Source organism: Arctopsyche grandis, chromosome 8 (assembly GCF_051622035.1).
Source record: "Arctopsyche grandis isolate Sample6627 chromosome 8, ASM5162203v2, whole genome shotgun sequence".
NCBI classification, from domain to species: Eukaryota; Metazoa; Arthropoda; class Insecta; order Trichoptera; family Hydropsychidae; genus Arctopsyche; species Arctopsyche grandis.
Window position 1 is genome coordinate 4012569 of NC_135362.1, and position 11956 is coordinate 4024524.

The 11956-nt window shown below is 38.8% G+C and overlaps 1 protein-coding gene across 1 annotated transcript in view; it reads left to right on the top strand.

Moving 5' to 3' along the window:
- Cht10 (Chitinase 10) overlaps positions 1 to 11618 on the top strand; it is a 49111-nt gene extending 37493 nt beyond the window's left edge. Inside the window, exons 17-45 of the mRNA XM_077435880.1 lie at positions 38 to 300; positions 368 to 595; positions 669 to 1197; positions 1273 to 1521; positions 1589 to 1768; positions 1838 to 2052; positions 2127 to 2319; positions 2585 to 2703; positions 2780 to 3170; positions 3242 to 3453; positions 3531 to 3809; positions 3881 to 4099; positions 4181 to 4380; positions 4448 to 4795; positions 4953 to 5086; positions 5168 to 5379; positions 5810 to 5945; positions 6023 to 6165; positions 6246 to 6431; positions 6507 to 6632; positions 6902 to 7073; positions 7155 to 7291; positions 7363 to 7494; positions 8123 to 8313; positions 8394 to 8527; positions 9763 to 9974; positions 10045 to 10323; positions 10404 to 10589; positions 10673 to 11618. Of these exons, the coding sequence (XP_077292006.1) occupies positions 38 to 300; positions 368 to 595; positions 669 to 1197; positions 1273 to 1521; positions 1589 to 1768; positions 1838 to 2052; positions 2127 to 2319; positions 2585 to 2703; positions 2780 to 3170; positions 3242 to 3453; positions 3531 to 3809; positions 3881 to 4099; positions 4181 to 4380; positions 4448 to 4795; positions 4953 to 5086; positions 5168 to 5379; positions 5810 to 5945; positions 6023 to 6165; positions 6246 to 6431; positions 6507 to 6632; positions 6902 to 7073; positions 7155 to 7291; positions 7363 to 7494; positions 8123 to 8313; positions 8394 to 8527; positions 9763 to 9974; positions 10045 to 10323; positions 10404 to 10589; positions 10673 to 10954 (6287 nt within the window). The 3' untranslated portion in view covers positions 10955 to 11618. The remainder of the gene's footprint in view (positions 1 to 37; positions 301 to 367; positions 596 to 668; positions 1198 to 1272; positions 1522 to 1588; positions 1769 to 1837; positions 2053 to 2126; positions 2320 to 2584; positions 2704 to 2779; positions 3171 to 3241; positions 3454 to 3530; positions 3810 to 3880; positions 4100 to 4180; positions 4381 to 4447; positions 4796 to 4952; positions 5087 to 5167; positions 5380 to 5809; positions 5946 to 6022; positions 6166 to 6245; positions 6432 to 6506; positions 6633 to 6901; positions 7074 to 7154; positions 7292 to 7362; positions 7495 to 8122; positions 8314 to 8393; positions 8528 to 9762; positions 9975 to 10044; positions 10324 to 10403; positions 10590 to 10672) is intronic.
- Positions 11619 to 11956: the final 338 nt, after the last annotated feature.

Sequence of the window (11956 nt, forward strand, 5' to 3'; positions counted from 1 at the left end):
ACATGTATAATTTGATGGATTTGTTTTTTTTTTTTAGATTTGTACGCCAGAGTGACTTCTTTGGATGATGTCAAAGTGCTTCTGGGTCTCGGAGGATGGACCGATTCTGCTGGAGACAAATATAGTCGAATGGTGTCTTCAGGATCATCGAGACGCACTTTCGTAACCAATTTGATGGCTTTCTTGCGTCGTCATAACTTTGGAGGCGTACAATTTGACTGGAATTATCCCAAGTGCTGGCAGAGCAATTGTGCTAAAGGACCAGTTTCAGACAAAGCCAATTTTGCTAAATTGATTCAAGTGAGTTAAAGTGCATCTGTTTATTACTAGTCCTGCTTGGAATTTTCTAATTTGGAGTATTTGATAGGAATTGGCAGCAGAATTCAAGAAACAAACTCCTAAAATGGAACTAGGTGTGGCAGTTTCTGGATATAAAGAAGTGATAGATGTCGCATACGACCTTGCGTCGATCGGACGCGATGCAGATTACTTGTGGGTCATGGCGTTCGACTATCATGGTGGTTGGGAATCAGTAGTGTCACATGGAAGTCCTTTATATGCTCGTCCTGGAGATAGATATCCTCAATATACAGCAGTCAGTATCTGATACGTCAACGATATAAATTCAAATTTGAGTTTAAACTAATGCAAACAATTGTGTGTTCTAGGACTTTGCCATTAAATATTTAATATCAAAAGGAGCACCTGCCGATAAATTGTTAATTGGACTTGCCTTCTACGGACAAACGTTTCAACTTGGAGGAACTACAAGATCCAACACTCCAGGATCTTCAGCGGTTGGACCCGGCACTCCAGGCGATCTTACCAAACAACCTGGCATGTTGGCCTATTATGAAATTTGCGACCGAGTGAAGAATCTGAGATGGCAAACTGGAATGCAGAACGGAGCTGGTCCTTATGCCTACAACAGAGACCAGTGGGTCGGATACGAAGATCCAAAATCCATTACTGAAAAGGTCATGTATGCAAAGGAACAGGGACTCGGGGGATTCGTAGCTTGGACTATAGACTTAGACGATTTTAGCAATGTGTGCTGTGCTGAACCTTTCCCATTGCTTAGAGCTGCTAACAGAGCTTTGGGTAGAATTACACCTGTTCCACCAAGTTCTTCATGCGAACGTCCACCAACACCAAGTACTCCAGCTCCACCAGTGATCACTACCATCTTTGACGCAGGTCCTTATATTAAATATACTATTATAATTCAATATACTATCTAAGATATCAGTGCTAAGAGTCAATATTTCACAGGAGCTAGTATGACAACTCAATGGACCCAAACACCATCTACTACAACGTCTCCTTGGTGGACTCCTGAGAAGACAACCACTACAACTACCACTGCCAAAACGACTACCACTCCCTGGTGGGCTACTTCTACCACCACTACGACTACACCAAAACCTATTATTACTACGACTAGAGCTACTACTACAGCAAGACCTACCACTACAGCTAGACCTACCACCACATCAAAACCTCCCACTACAGCTGTACAAGGTGAATAATACTCAAAATCTGCGAAATACAAAATGAAAGTATTTTTGTTAACTTAAATATATTTTAGGTGGATCCGGAGAGCCATGCTCAGTCGGGACATACAGTTCGGATCCTGGTAGTTGCACAACATACCTAATATGTGCAGGAGGTGAGAAAAAGCGTCAACAGTGTGCTCCAGGATTACATTGGAATGCAGCTGCTATGCTTTGCGATTGGCCAACTGCTGCACAATGTATAAGCAATGGAGGTAACGCATTAATCTTTTTTTTCTGAATTACACTCAAAATGAGCTCAGAACTAAATATGAACTGTTTAGGAATGAGCATGATGACTTCAACTCCTGCAACCTTCCCTGTCAAAGTGGAGATGACTACACACAGGCCGATGCACACAACAACGCGATGGACCCCTACCACGACTACGACCCAACGTCAAGAGACTACCACCCACAATAAACCAACGAGAAAACCCATGGGTGATCATCATCACCATCACCATCCTCACAAGAAGCCAACGAAGCCTCCGCAAATGGTCGGTTAATTTTTGGTTGAATAATGTGCTTGATTTCTGAACTTTGGTTTGATGTGTGATCTTTTGGGTTACAGGCATGCGATAACGGAGCTTACTATGCCCACAATGAATGTGACATGTTCAACATTTGCGTTAACAATAGACTCATTGCTCAAGTCTGCGCGCCTGGATTGATCTGGAATCAAGATGAGACCATGTGTGACTATGCATCGAAGACCACTTGCAAGAATAATGGTGCCACGTTTAAGAAAGTTGCTGCAGTTTTGAGTGAGTATTATTATATAAGTACTTTTCTTTAATTTTGTCTTCCTATATTGAATTGCTATCTTCAATACAAACAGTGTATGTAGGGATCTCTACGATCTATAAATCTTTAGGATTATTGTTTTATATGTGGGCTTCATAACCAGACCCACAAGACTGTCTAAGTTAATATGGGGTTAAAAGCTTTAAGAAATAAGTAGCGAGATGGCATTTCATCCCATCCCGTCTCATTTTGATCATTATAAAGCTTTATTTCTCAATTCAACAGATGCACCATGCCAAGAAGGCTTATTCTCGGCGTACCCAGGAGATTGTGCGCAATATCAATTGTGCCAGTGGGGCATATTCCAAGCGTTCCAGTGCAGTCCAGGTCTTCATTGGAATAAGGTATGTTCCATATCAGACCATATCAAGGTTCCATATCAAATATTCGTCTACTTCAACTTTATTTGTGAAATTATAGGATAGAAATATATGCGACTGGCCTGACAGTGCCAAATGCGACGAAACTTCGAGCGGCTTAGGGCCTGATGCATCTGTTCCAGAAGTACGTCCAGAAATTCCAACTAGTTCTGGTGGACCAGCTCCGACTCAAAATCCAATGTGGACACCACCTACTGTTGCAACTACTACGACGACCACCACAGAGGCCAGCAACATAGAACCACTGTCAGGATATTACAAAGTAGTATGCTACTTCACTAATTGGGCTTGGTACAGAAGAGGAATCGGAAAGTATGTACCCGAAGACATCAATTCTAAACTTTGCACGCACGTCGTATACGGTTTTGCAGTCTTGGACTTTGAAAATCTTATAGTCAAAGCTCATGACTCCTGGGCTGATTTTGATAATAGTAAGTATAGGAGTTCAATTTAAGATCCAGCATTTTATATCTCAAACTATTGAAACGATGTGGTTTTTTAGAATTCTACGAGCGTGTCACTGCTTATAAGAAGAAGGGCGTCAAAGTTTCCTTGGCTCTTGGAGGATGGAATGATTCAGCTGGAGATAAATACAGCAGATTGGTCAACAGTGCTGCGGCTAGAGCTCGTTTCAATAACCACGTTCTCGAATTCCTTATTAAGCACAACTTTGATGGATTAGATTTGGATTGGGAGTACCCAACTTGCTGGCAGGTGAGACAATGTTCCAAGTCCCAGACCGATTTTAAGTTAATTTAGGATTTGTCAATGACACTTTGGTTGTTTTTCAGACTGATTGCTCCAAAGGACCTGATACAGATAAGGCAGCTTTCACAGCTTGGGTGCACGAGCTGAGTGTTGCTTTCAAACCGAAGGGTTTGTTGCTTTCAGCAGCCGTATCAGCTAGTAAGACGATCATCGATGCTGGATATGATGTAGCTGCCATCGCCGAAGACATGGATTGGATCGCAGTCATGACTTACGATTACCGCGGTCAGTGGGATAAGAAGACTGGACACTTGTCTTCACTCTACTACCATCCCGATGATGATAACAAATACTTCAATTCGGTAAAAATATGTCTAAAAATAAGTAGCGATATAATTTTGAGTCCTTTTATTAAGTTGGATTGAATTTTCAGAACTATTCCATGAACTATTGGATATCACTCGGTGCTCATCCTAGGAAATTAGTCATGGGTATGCCTTTCTATGGTCAATCGTTCACTTTGGGCACAAGCTGGGATACACCTGCAGATCTGTTGGCGAATAAGGATAAGAAAGGTCTGAATGTACCTGCTAGAGCTGGAGGACAAGCTGGCGAATACACTCGCTCTGCAGGATTCCTTTCATATTATGAAGTAAATAGAATTTCTACATGTAAATGTATGTTTGTTAAATATTTGCCAAGAGCTGGTCTATAACCATGTGTCAAATTTTAGATTTGCGACAAGGTTAGAAACCAACAATGGACCGTGGTGCAAGATGAAGAGGGTCGAATGGGTCCTTATGCTTATAAGGGCGATCAGTGGGTTGGATACGATGACAAGGCTATGATCAGAAAGAAGTCACAATTTGTCAAAGATATGAACTTGGGTGGTGCCATGATATGGGCTCTTGATTTGGACGACTTCAAAAATACGTAAGTGATATTCATATTTTTTCAACTTAGAATGAAAATTTGGGTACTAATTTTTCGAAATGTACAGTTGTGGAGAAGGAGTACATCCACTACTGAACGCAATCCATGATGTCCTGAAAGATTCTGGGGTGTCACAAGATGTACCGTCGTGGGTGACTGAAAAACCAGTTCAAATGCCAGTAGAGAAGCCAACAGAGCGACCTGTTGAAATGAAACCACCGATCGAACCTGTCGTTGCTGAAGAAGAAGAAGAAGGAGAAGAATTAATGCCTGGAGAAGAATTGATGCCCGGAGAAGAATTAATGCCCGGAGAAGTTGAAAGTGTAGAGTCAGAAGAAGAATCAGGGGAAGATGCAAGCGATGAAGTGTCTGATTACAAAGTTGTTTGCTACTTCACCAACTGGGCTTGGTATAGGTATGTCTAAATTATCTTCAAAAAATAATGCTACAATATTTAATGTACTTTTATATAGCGGAAAAAATGGGCTACCATGAAGTCAATAATATCCTTTTAGGCTTTTTTATATCCATTCTTCTTCATACAATTTTTATATAATATGCTGAAATTTCAGACAAGGCACTGGCAAATATCTTCCTGGTGATATAGATCCATCTTTATGCACCCATATATTGTATGGTTTCGCTGTATTGGATGCGCAAAATCTGATTGTCAAACCACACGATTCTTGGGCAGATCTCGATAACAGTAAGTACATGTATTTATACCATATTCATAATTATTAAATTTAACTAAAAATAAGAACTAACCGTTTGATGAAAATCTTAGAATTCTACGAAAAGGTCACAGCTATGAGATCCAAGGGAGTCAAAGTACTCTTGGCTTTGGGCGGTTGGAACGATTCAGCTGGAGATAAATACAGCAGATTGGTAAACAGTCCATCAGCTCGAAGAAAGTTTGTCGTTCAAGTCCTTGAATTCGTCCTGCAGAACAACTTTGATGGACTTGATTTGGATTGGGAATACCCAGTATGCTGGCAAGTAAGTATTTCTCTGATTATAATACTGTAACGTGGGGACATTATGGGAATTATCCGCTACCTAAAGTGCATTCGGGGGCTAACAATGGAGACCCCGGAATTGGCCTAGCGGGACTCTAAGTGGTCGGTAGAATTCCTGGAACTCTGAGAGCGTGAGAGTGTGAGACTCACTTAAAACTGTACGTGCCGATACAATAGATATATAAACGGATTGTAGAAGCTGTGGTTAGCAACTTGTCCTTCATAAGGAGGTACTTAGGTCATATCAGATCATTCTGAAACGAGCGCTGGCTGCGCGTGGACCTCCTGAATCATTCAATAAATGCTGTGAAGCAACTTTGGCCTTTCATTTGGATCCCCAACCCACCCCTACGCAACAATACAATTATTTATGTAATACAATCAGAATTTAATTTGTGTGTATTTTATAGGTTGAATGTAATAAAGGACCTGCTTCTGACAAGGATGGATTCTCTGCCTTGGTGAAAGAGTTGAGGCAAGCTTTCAAACCCAAAAACTTGTTGTTGACAGCTGCTGTATCACCCAACAGAAAAGTCATTGATGCCGGTACATATACATACATTTTATTTCATGTTAATATGTATGATATTGGATCCATTGAAGTTTAATATTTTAATTTTTAGGATATGATGTGCCTGTTCTCTCTCAAAATCTTGATTGGATTGCTGTTATGACCTACGATTATCATGGACAGTGGGATAAGAAGACTGGACATGTCGCTCCTATGTACGCTCACCCGGAAGACGCTGATGAACATTTCAATGTTGTAAGTGAATTGTTTGCTTATTATATAGTCTATAAAAATGTAAGTGATGATTTGTATGATTAAATGTGTTGAATTTTTAGAATTACACCATTCATCATTGGTTGTCTCGCGGAGCATCCCGGTCTAAGTTAGTGTTGGGATTGTCTCTGTATGGGCAGTCGTTCTCTTTGTCTATGTCTGAGAACAATGGTTTGAACACTCCAACTTATGGTGGTGGAGAAGCTGGTGATTTTACGAGAGCGAGAGGATTCTTGGCTTACTATGAGGTATGTTTTGGTGTTAGCAAGAGTTTTATTTCACGTTTGCTTTTAAACATTTCATTTAATAATAAATCATTTCAGATTTGTGAACGTGTACAAAGACAAAACTGGAATGTTGTACGAGATCCCAGAGGACGAATGGGTCCTTATGCTTACAAAGGAGATCAGTGGGTGTCCTTTGATGATGTTCCAATGATTAGACATAAGGTGAGGAAAGATTTTTTAGAAAGTTGAATAAATGCTAGTACTTTATATTAGCACCGATTATTTTGCCTTTTTGAAAGTGTCCTGTTCCATTCCAAGACTTTTATTTTTATAAATTTCAAAAGTATTCTTGTATATATCCCAGTTTTATAAAAAAAGTACTGTTTTTATTTTCCATTTCAACTTTTTCTTATGTTGGGTTCACATAACTTTACATTTTGAGAAGTATTGTAAATGTGCACTCAATATTACACCAAGAAATATAATTCCAGAGTTCATACATCAAAGCCATGGGACTCGGAGGAGGAATGGTCTGGGCGCTGGATCTCGACGACTTCCGTGGAATATGCGGATGTGAAAAATCACCACTACTCAGTGCTGCTTCGAGAGAACTTGGAAGATTGAAGACTCCACAACCTAAGTGTCAACTCGAAACCGCTACAGGTATTGATTTTTGATTACTTTTGGTTTGGTTTGACTTTAACAAAGCACACATATTTAATATGAAACTCTTGAAAATTTCAGGAGTGATGGTTCCAACACCTCCTCCAGAGATCACAACTCAAAAACCAGCAATAGCATCGACAATGAGACCAGCAGTAGCCACAACACAAAGACCCATCGCTACACAACCTCCATCAACCGGATCTCGACCCGGAACTGTAAGCAATTACATTTAATTTCAAATGTGGTTCTTAAGTAGTTTATAACTAATGTAACGGTTCAATTTTAGGTTTCACTGTCTGGCCAACCATGTGGTGGAAAAATCTTCTCAGCGGATCCTATGGATTGCAACAAATACTATTTGTGTAATAATGGAGTGCTTCAAGTGCAGAGCTGTCCTGCTAATCTATACTGGAATAATGTAAGAATCATGTTGATTTTATTAATAATTAAATTAATAGTAATGTATAAAGATGTTTAGTACGCGGGACAAGTGTGTTGACCGTGTCCCGGTCTAAGAAAACACCGTTTGTGTTTGTAAGAGGATCGTTTATTTTTGTTCAATTGTTACAATGGTTATTGTATGTACTAAGAGGTTGAGCTTCGGAGAAGTGAGCTGGTTGAACTCCAAAGGTTCACTCTGGTGTCGGGAGCTGGTGCGTCGCTTTATATACGTTCTGGCTTGAGGCGTGCCGTGTGCAGACGCTTTGTCTTCGTTTCCAGGACACGTGTTTTAGAGACACGTGTTGACCTATTTTCGAGGCGCGTGCTCGGTACACGCGTGGTTTATAGCTATGGGGTCAGCGTGCCACGCGTAAACGACTTTTCAGGACATGTGTCGCGGTTGCATGATGACATCACTGTTGGGTTTCGTTCGTTTTACGATCGAGCGATGAACTCTTTCTTCTGGAATGGTCGAGGGGGTCGTTGCTCTTGAGTTATGCATGTTTGTACAAGATCGATGATGAGATCATTGGTTTTGATTCGTAATAGCACAAGTCGTGCTATATTCCTACAGATGTAATTAAGTTTTTGTTTTACTATTGTAGGATCACTGCGACTGGCCTTCTAATACTAAATGTAAACCTGGATCACCTGAAGCTGGAGTTCCTCCAGTTCCTGTGACTTCTGCCCCATCGGCACCACCAAAACCAGTAGCCACAACTCAAAAACCAACAGTTATAACAAAACCGTCTGATTTAATGGTTGTGTGCTACTTCACTAACTGGGCTTGGTACAGGTATGCACAATATTATACAATGACAATGTTTATGAAGTTTTAAATGGGTTTTTATATGGTTGTGTTCTGAATTTGTGCAGACAAGGCGAAGGAAAGTATGGTCCTGAGGATATTGACGCTGATCTTTGTACGCACATTGCTTATGGTTTCGCCGTGCTCGATTCTACAAAGTTGACTATCACCCCGCATGACTCCTGGGCTGATATTGATAATGGTAATATTAATAGAATATGTGGTAGAGTTGAGCTGATGGGATATTAAAAATGCATTTTTTGAGAGGAACTATAATTTAGTACGAACTTTTCATTAATTAGTTTATCTACATGTACATATGTACGTAGTAACAATAGATGAAGTTTTGTGATCATGCGAAAATTTAAACTCGAGATTTTGACTGATTTGAACTCAGAATCGATCACTGATCACGTTTTCATGATCTAGAAGAGATGTGTGTGTGTCTGTGTCAGTGTAATTTGAGGATTTTTCGAACACCGTTAGTCCTATTGAATTGAAACTTAGTATGGGTTACTGAAATTCTTATCGATATGACGTAAATTTTTTAATTGACCGGAAATGGTACCTCCCCTTATAGGTATCCTCTTTTTTTTAAGTTTTTGAATTCAATTATCTCCCAAGCCACTAACCGAATCAGACTGAAATTTTTTTACATGTAATAGAAATTATAAATTTTATACCCTAATATTTTTTACTTGAACCGGAATTAGTACTTTTACTCTAGAGAATCGAGGTTTTTTTTATTTTTCTCAGAAACCTTTTGGTTTATTGAACTGAAATTTCATATCTAGAAGTTTAAGCTTAATAACAAGTTGCTTAAAAAAATTTAGTAAGCATCCGTCAACTGGAAGTGGCAGTTTACTGTGCTCTTCATGAAAAAATTAAGCATCTTGTATCAATGTGATGTAAAGGAAAAATCACTAAATTTAATAAACCGGAAGTAGGACTTTTTCCTCTTTTTGTGATCACGATTCTTTCCACAACCCTGAACGTATCATGCTGAAAATTTGTATTTGTATTCTTTATGTACTAACTTAGAGCTGATAAGGCTTTGGTCAGAATTCGTAAACCGGAAGTAGTATTTTTTTTTAAAACAATGTTTCAGTATTAAAAAATTATAATTTTCTTAATATTTAATGTGCATATTAATTATAGTGATTTTAAGTAATAAAAAAATTTCGAACAAAATCCGACAGCCGGAAGTAGAACTTTTGTCTGGTGTAAGTTTCTCTAAATTTGCATCGAAAATTCTCTCATAACCGGTATGTGTGAACGTGTATGTACATATATGTTGAGTTATCGAATTTTGTTTTATGACCTTCTTATATTCGTCAAATACATAGATAAAGTCATGGGTTGGTCACATCCAAATTTTTTTGATAGCAATTGTAATTTGGTACAAACTTTTCATCCACTTTGTATTTGTTTCATTAGATTTCTATGGAAAAGTAACTGCACTGAGAGCCAAAGGAAAAAAAGTGGTCATAGCTATCGGAGGATGGAATGATTCACTCGGAGACAAATATTCGAGATTGGTCAACAGTCCATCATCTAGAGCCCGCTTCGTCACCAACGTAGTAGAGTTCATTGAGAAATATCATTTCGACGGATTGGACTTGGATTGGGAGTATCCCAAATGCTGGCAGGTAACAAATCAACAACACATAAACACACATATCATATGTACTTTGATTATACAAAGTTGTATCGTGACAGGTCGATTGTAATGCTGGACCAGCGTCAGATAAACAAGGATTTGCAAGTCTGGTCAAAGAGCTCAGACAAGCGTTCACACCCAGAGGCTGGTTGCTATCGGCTGCTGTATCTGCAAGCCGTGCCGTCATCGATGCCGCTTATGACGTGCCATCCTTGGGAAGAGATCTTGATTGGATCGCTCTCATGTCTTATGACTACCACGGTCATTGGGATCGCAAAACTGGACATGTGGCTCCCCTGTTATACTATCCTGGTGATACTTACGATTACTTCAACACGGTTAGTTCCATATTAATGCTTTGGTTTTTAAGTTTTGCCGTGTTTGGGTTGATTCTGTACGCGGGTCTTTGATTTTCCAGAACTTCTCAGTCAACTATTGGATAGAGAAAGGTGCACCGCCTAGTAAAATAATTATGGGTATTCCATTGTATGGACAGTCTTTCACGCTTGTTGATATGAATAATCGGGGGCTGCACGCGCCGGCGAGTGGACCCGGAGAAGCCGGTGAATTCACCAGAGCTGGCGGCTTCTTGGCATATAATGAGGTAACGTATTTGATGATGAACTTAACCATGTATATGTTGTAGTAAAAAATGGTAAATAATATAAACATCTAATGCTTGTTTAGATCTGTGAGCGAGTCAAACACGCCGGTTGGTCCGTTGAGCGCGATCCGGAGAACCGTATCGGACCTTGGGCCAGACGGGGAACTCAATGGGTGTCCTTCGACGACACTGCCATGGTGACCAGGAAGTCTGAAATGGTCCGGAAGATGGGACTAGGCGGCGCTATGGTTTGGGCCTTGGATCTGGACGACTTCCGCAATCGGTGCGGCTGCGGACGTCATCCATTGCTGAAGGCAATCAACGCTGCATTCCGCTCTCAGTCACCACCTACGTGCGATTTATAAAACCCGACGTATAAATATATAATAAAAAAAATGTAACGATCAATCATTCATGTCACAATTTTATATATAATTTACTAATGTGAGTAATAATTCTTCCTTCGCTTGTTGACGTCATCTGAAACCAAAAAAATATAGGCAATGTTTTAACGCAGACTTTTGTGATATATGTATTGTATATGGGATCTCAGTTGTATGAGACATTCAATGTTCACATTCTGAGGACAGTTTGGTGTGCCATATTAGAAGAATCAATCTAAAATCAAATGTTATAGACGACGGTGAATTTATAATTTTATATACAAAAAAAAAAAGTAATAGGATAATCAGTGCACGTTGATAATTATTGTGGTGTGTTCGTTTTTTTATTTTTTGTTTTTAATAATGTATGTACATTGTGCTGTGTTCCTAAATGTATGGTGAAAGTTACGTATTGTCGATGCAATACTGTAAAAGTATGTATGTATGTATTGTTGTGCAATTTACTGTTGATAAATTCAACGGGTAAACATTACTGGTCTTAATTAGAGGAAACTATTAATAAGACTCTCTTTCAATTCATCTGTAATTATTAATTTATAAATAAATATGTACGATGGTATGGAAGACAGTCGTATTAAAAATGTAAGCGAACAGTTTGTTGTTAAAGAAATATAGTATCAAAACAACAAAAGTGTGTTTCATTTATTTTTTATTCGTAATAAAATAAACATTCGATTATGTAATAACAAAAATATATTGATTGTTTTGTAATAATAAAAAAACAATTTTAACACTGTAAAATACTGCTACCAAGTAAAATCACAAGCGTCAAGTATGTACGACAATATCAATTTATATAGTATTGCTTTAAATCAAAATTAAAATTATTTTCATAATACCAATTAAAAATACCTGTTTTTTGTACTATATAAGTCATAAAACATACCATTCGATTAATATTTAACAAATATTTTATTTCTTTATTACAAATAATAAAGATTTTAAAATACTTCATACTGAAGG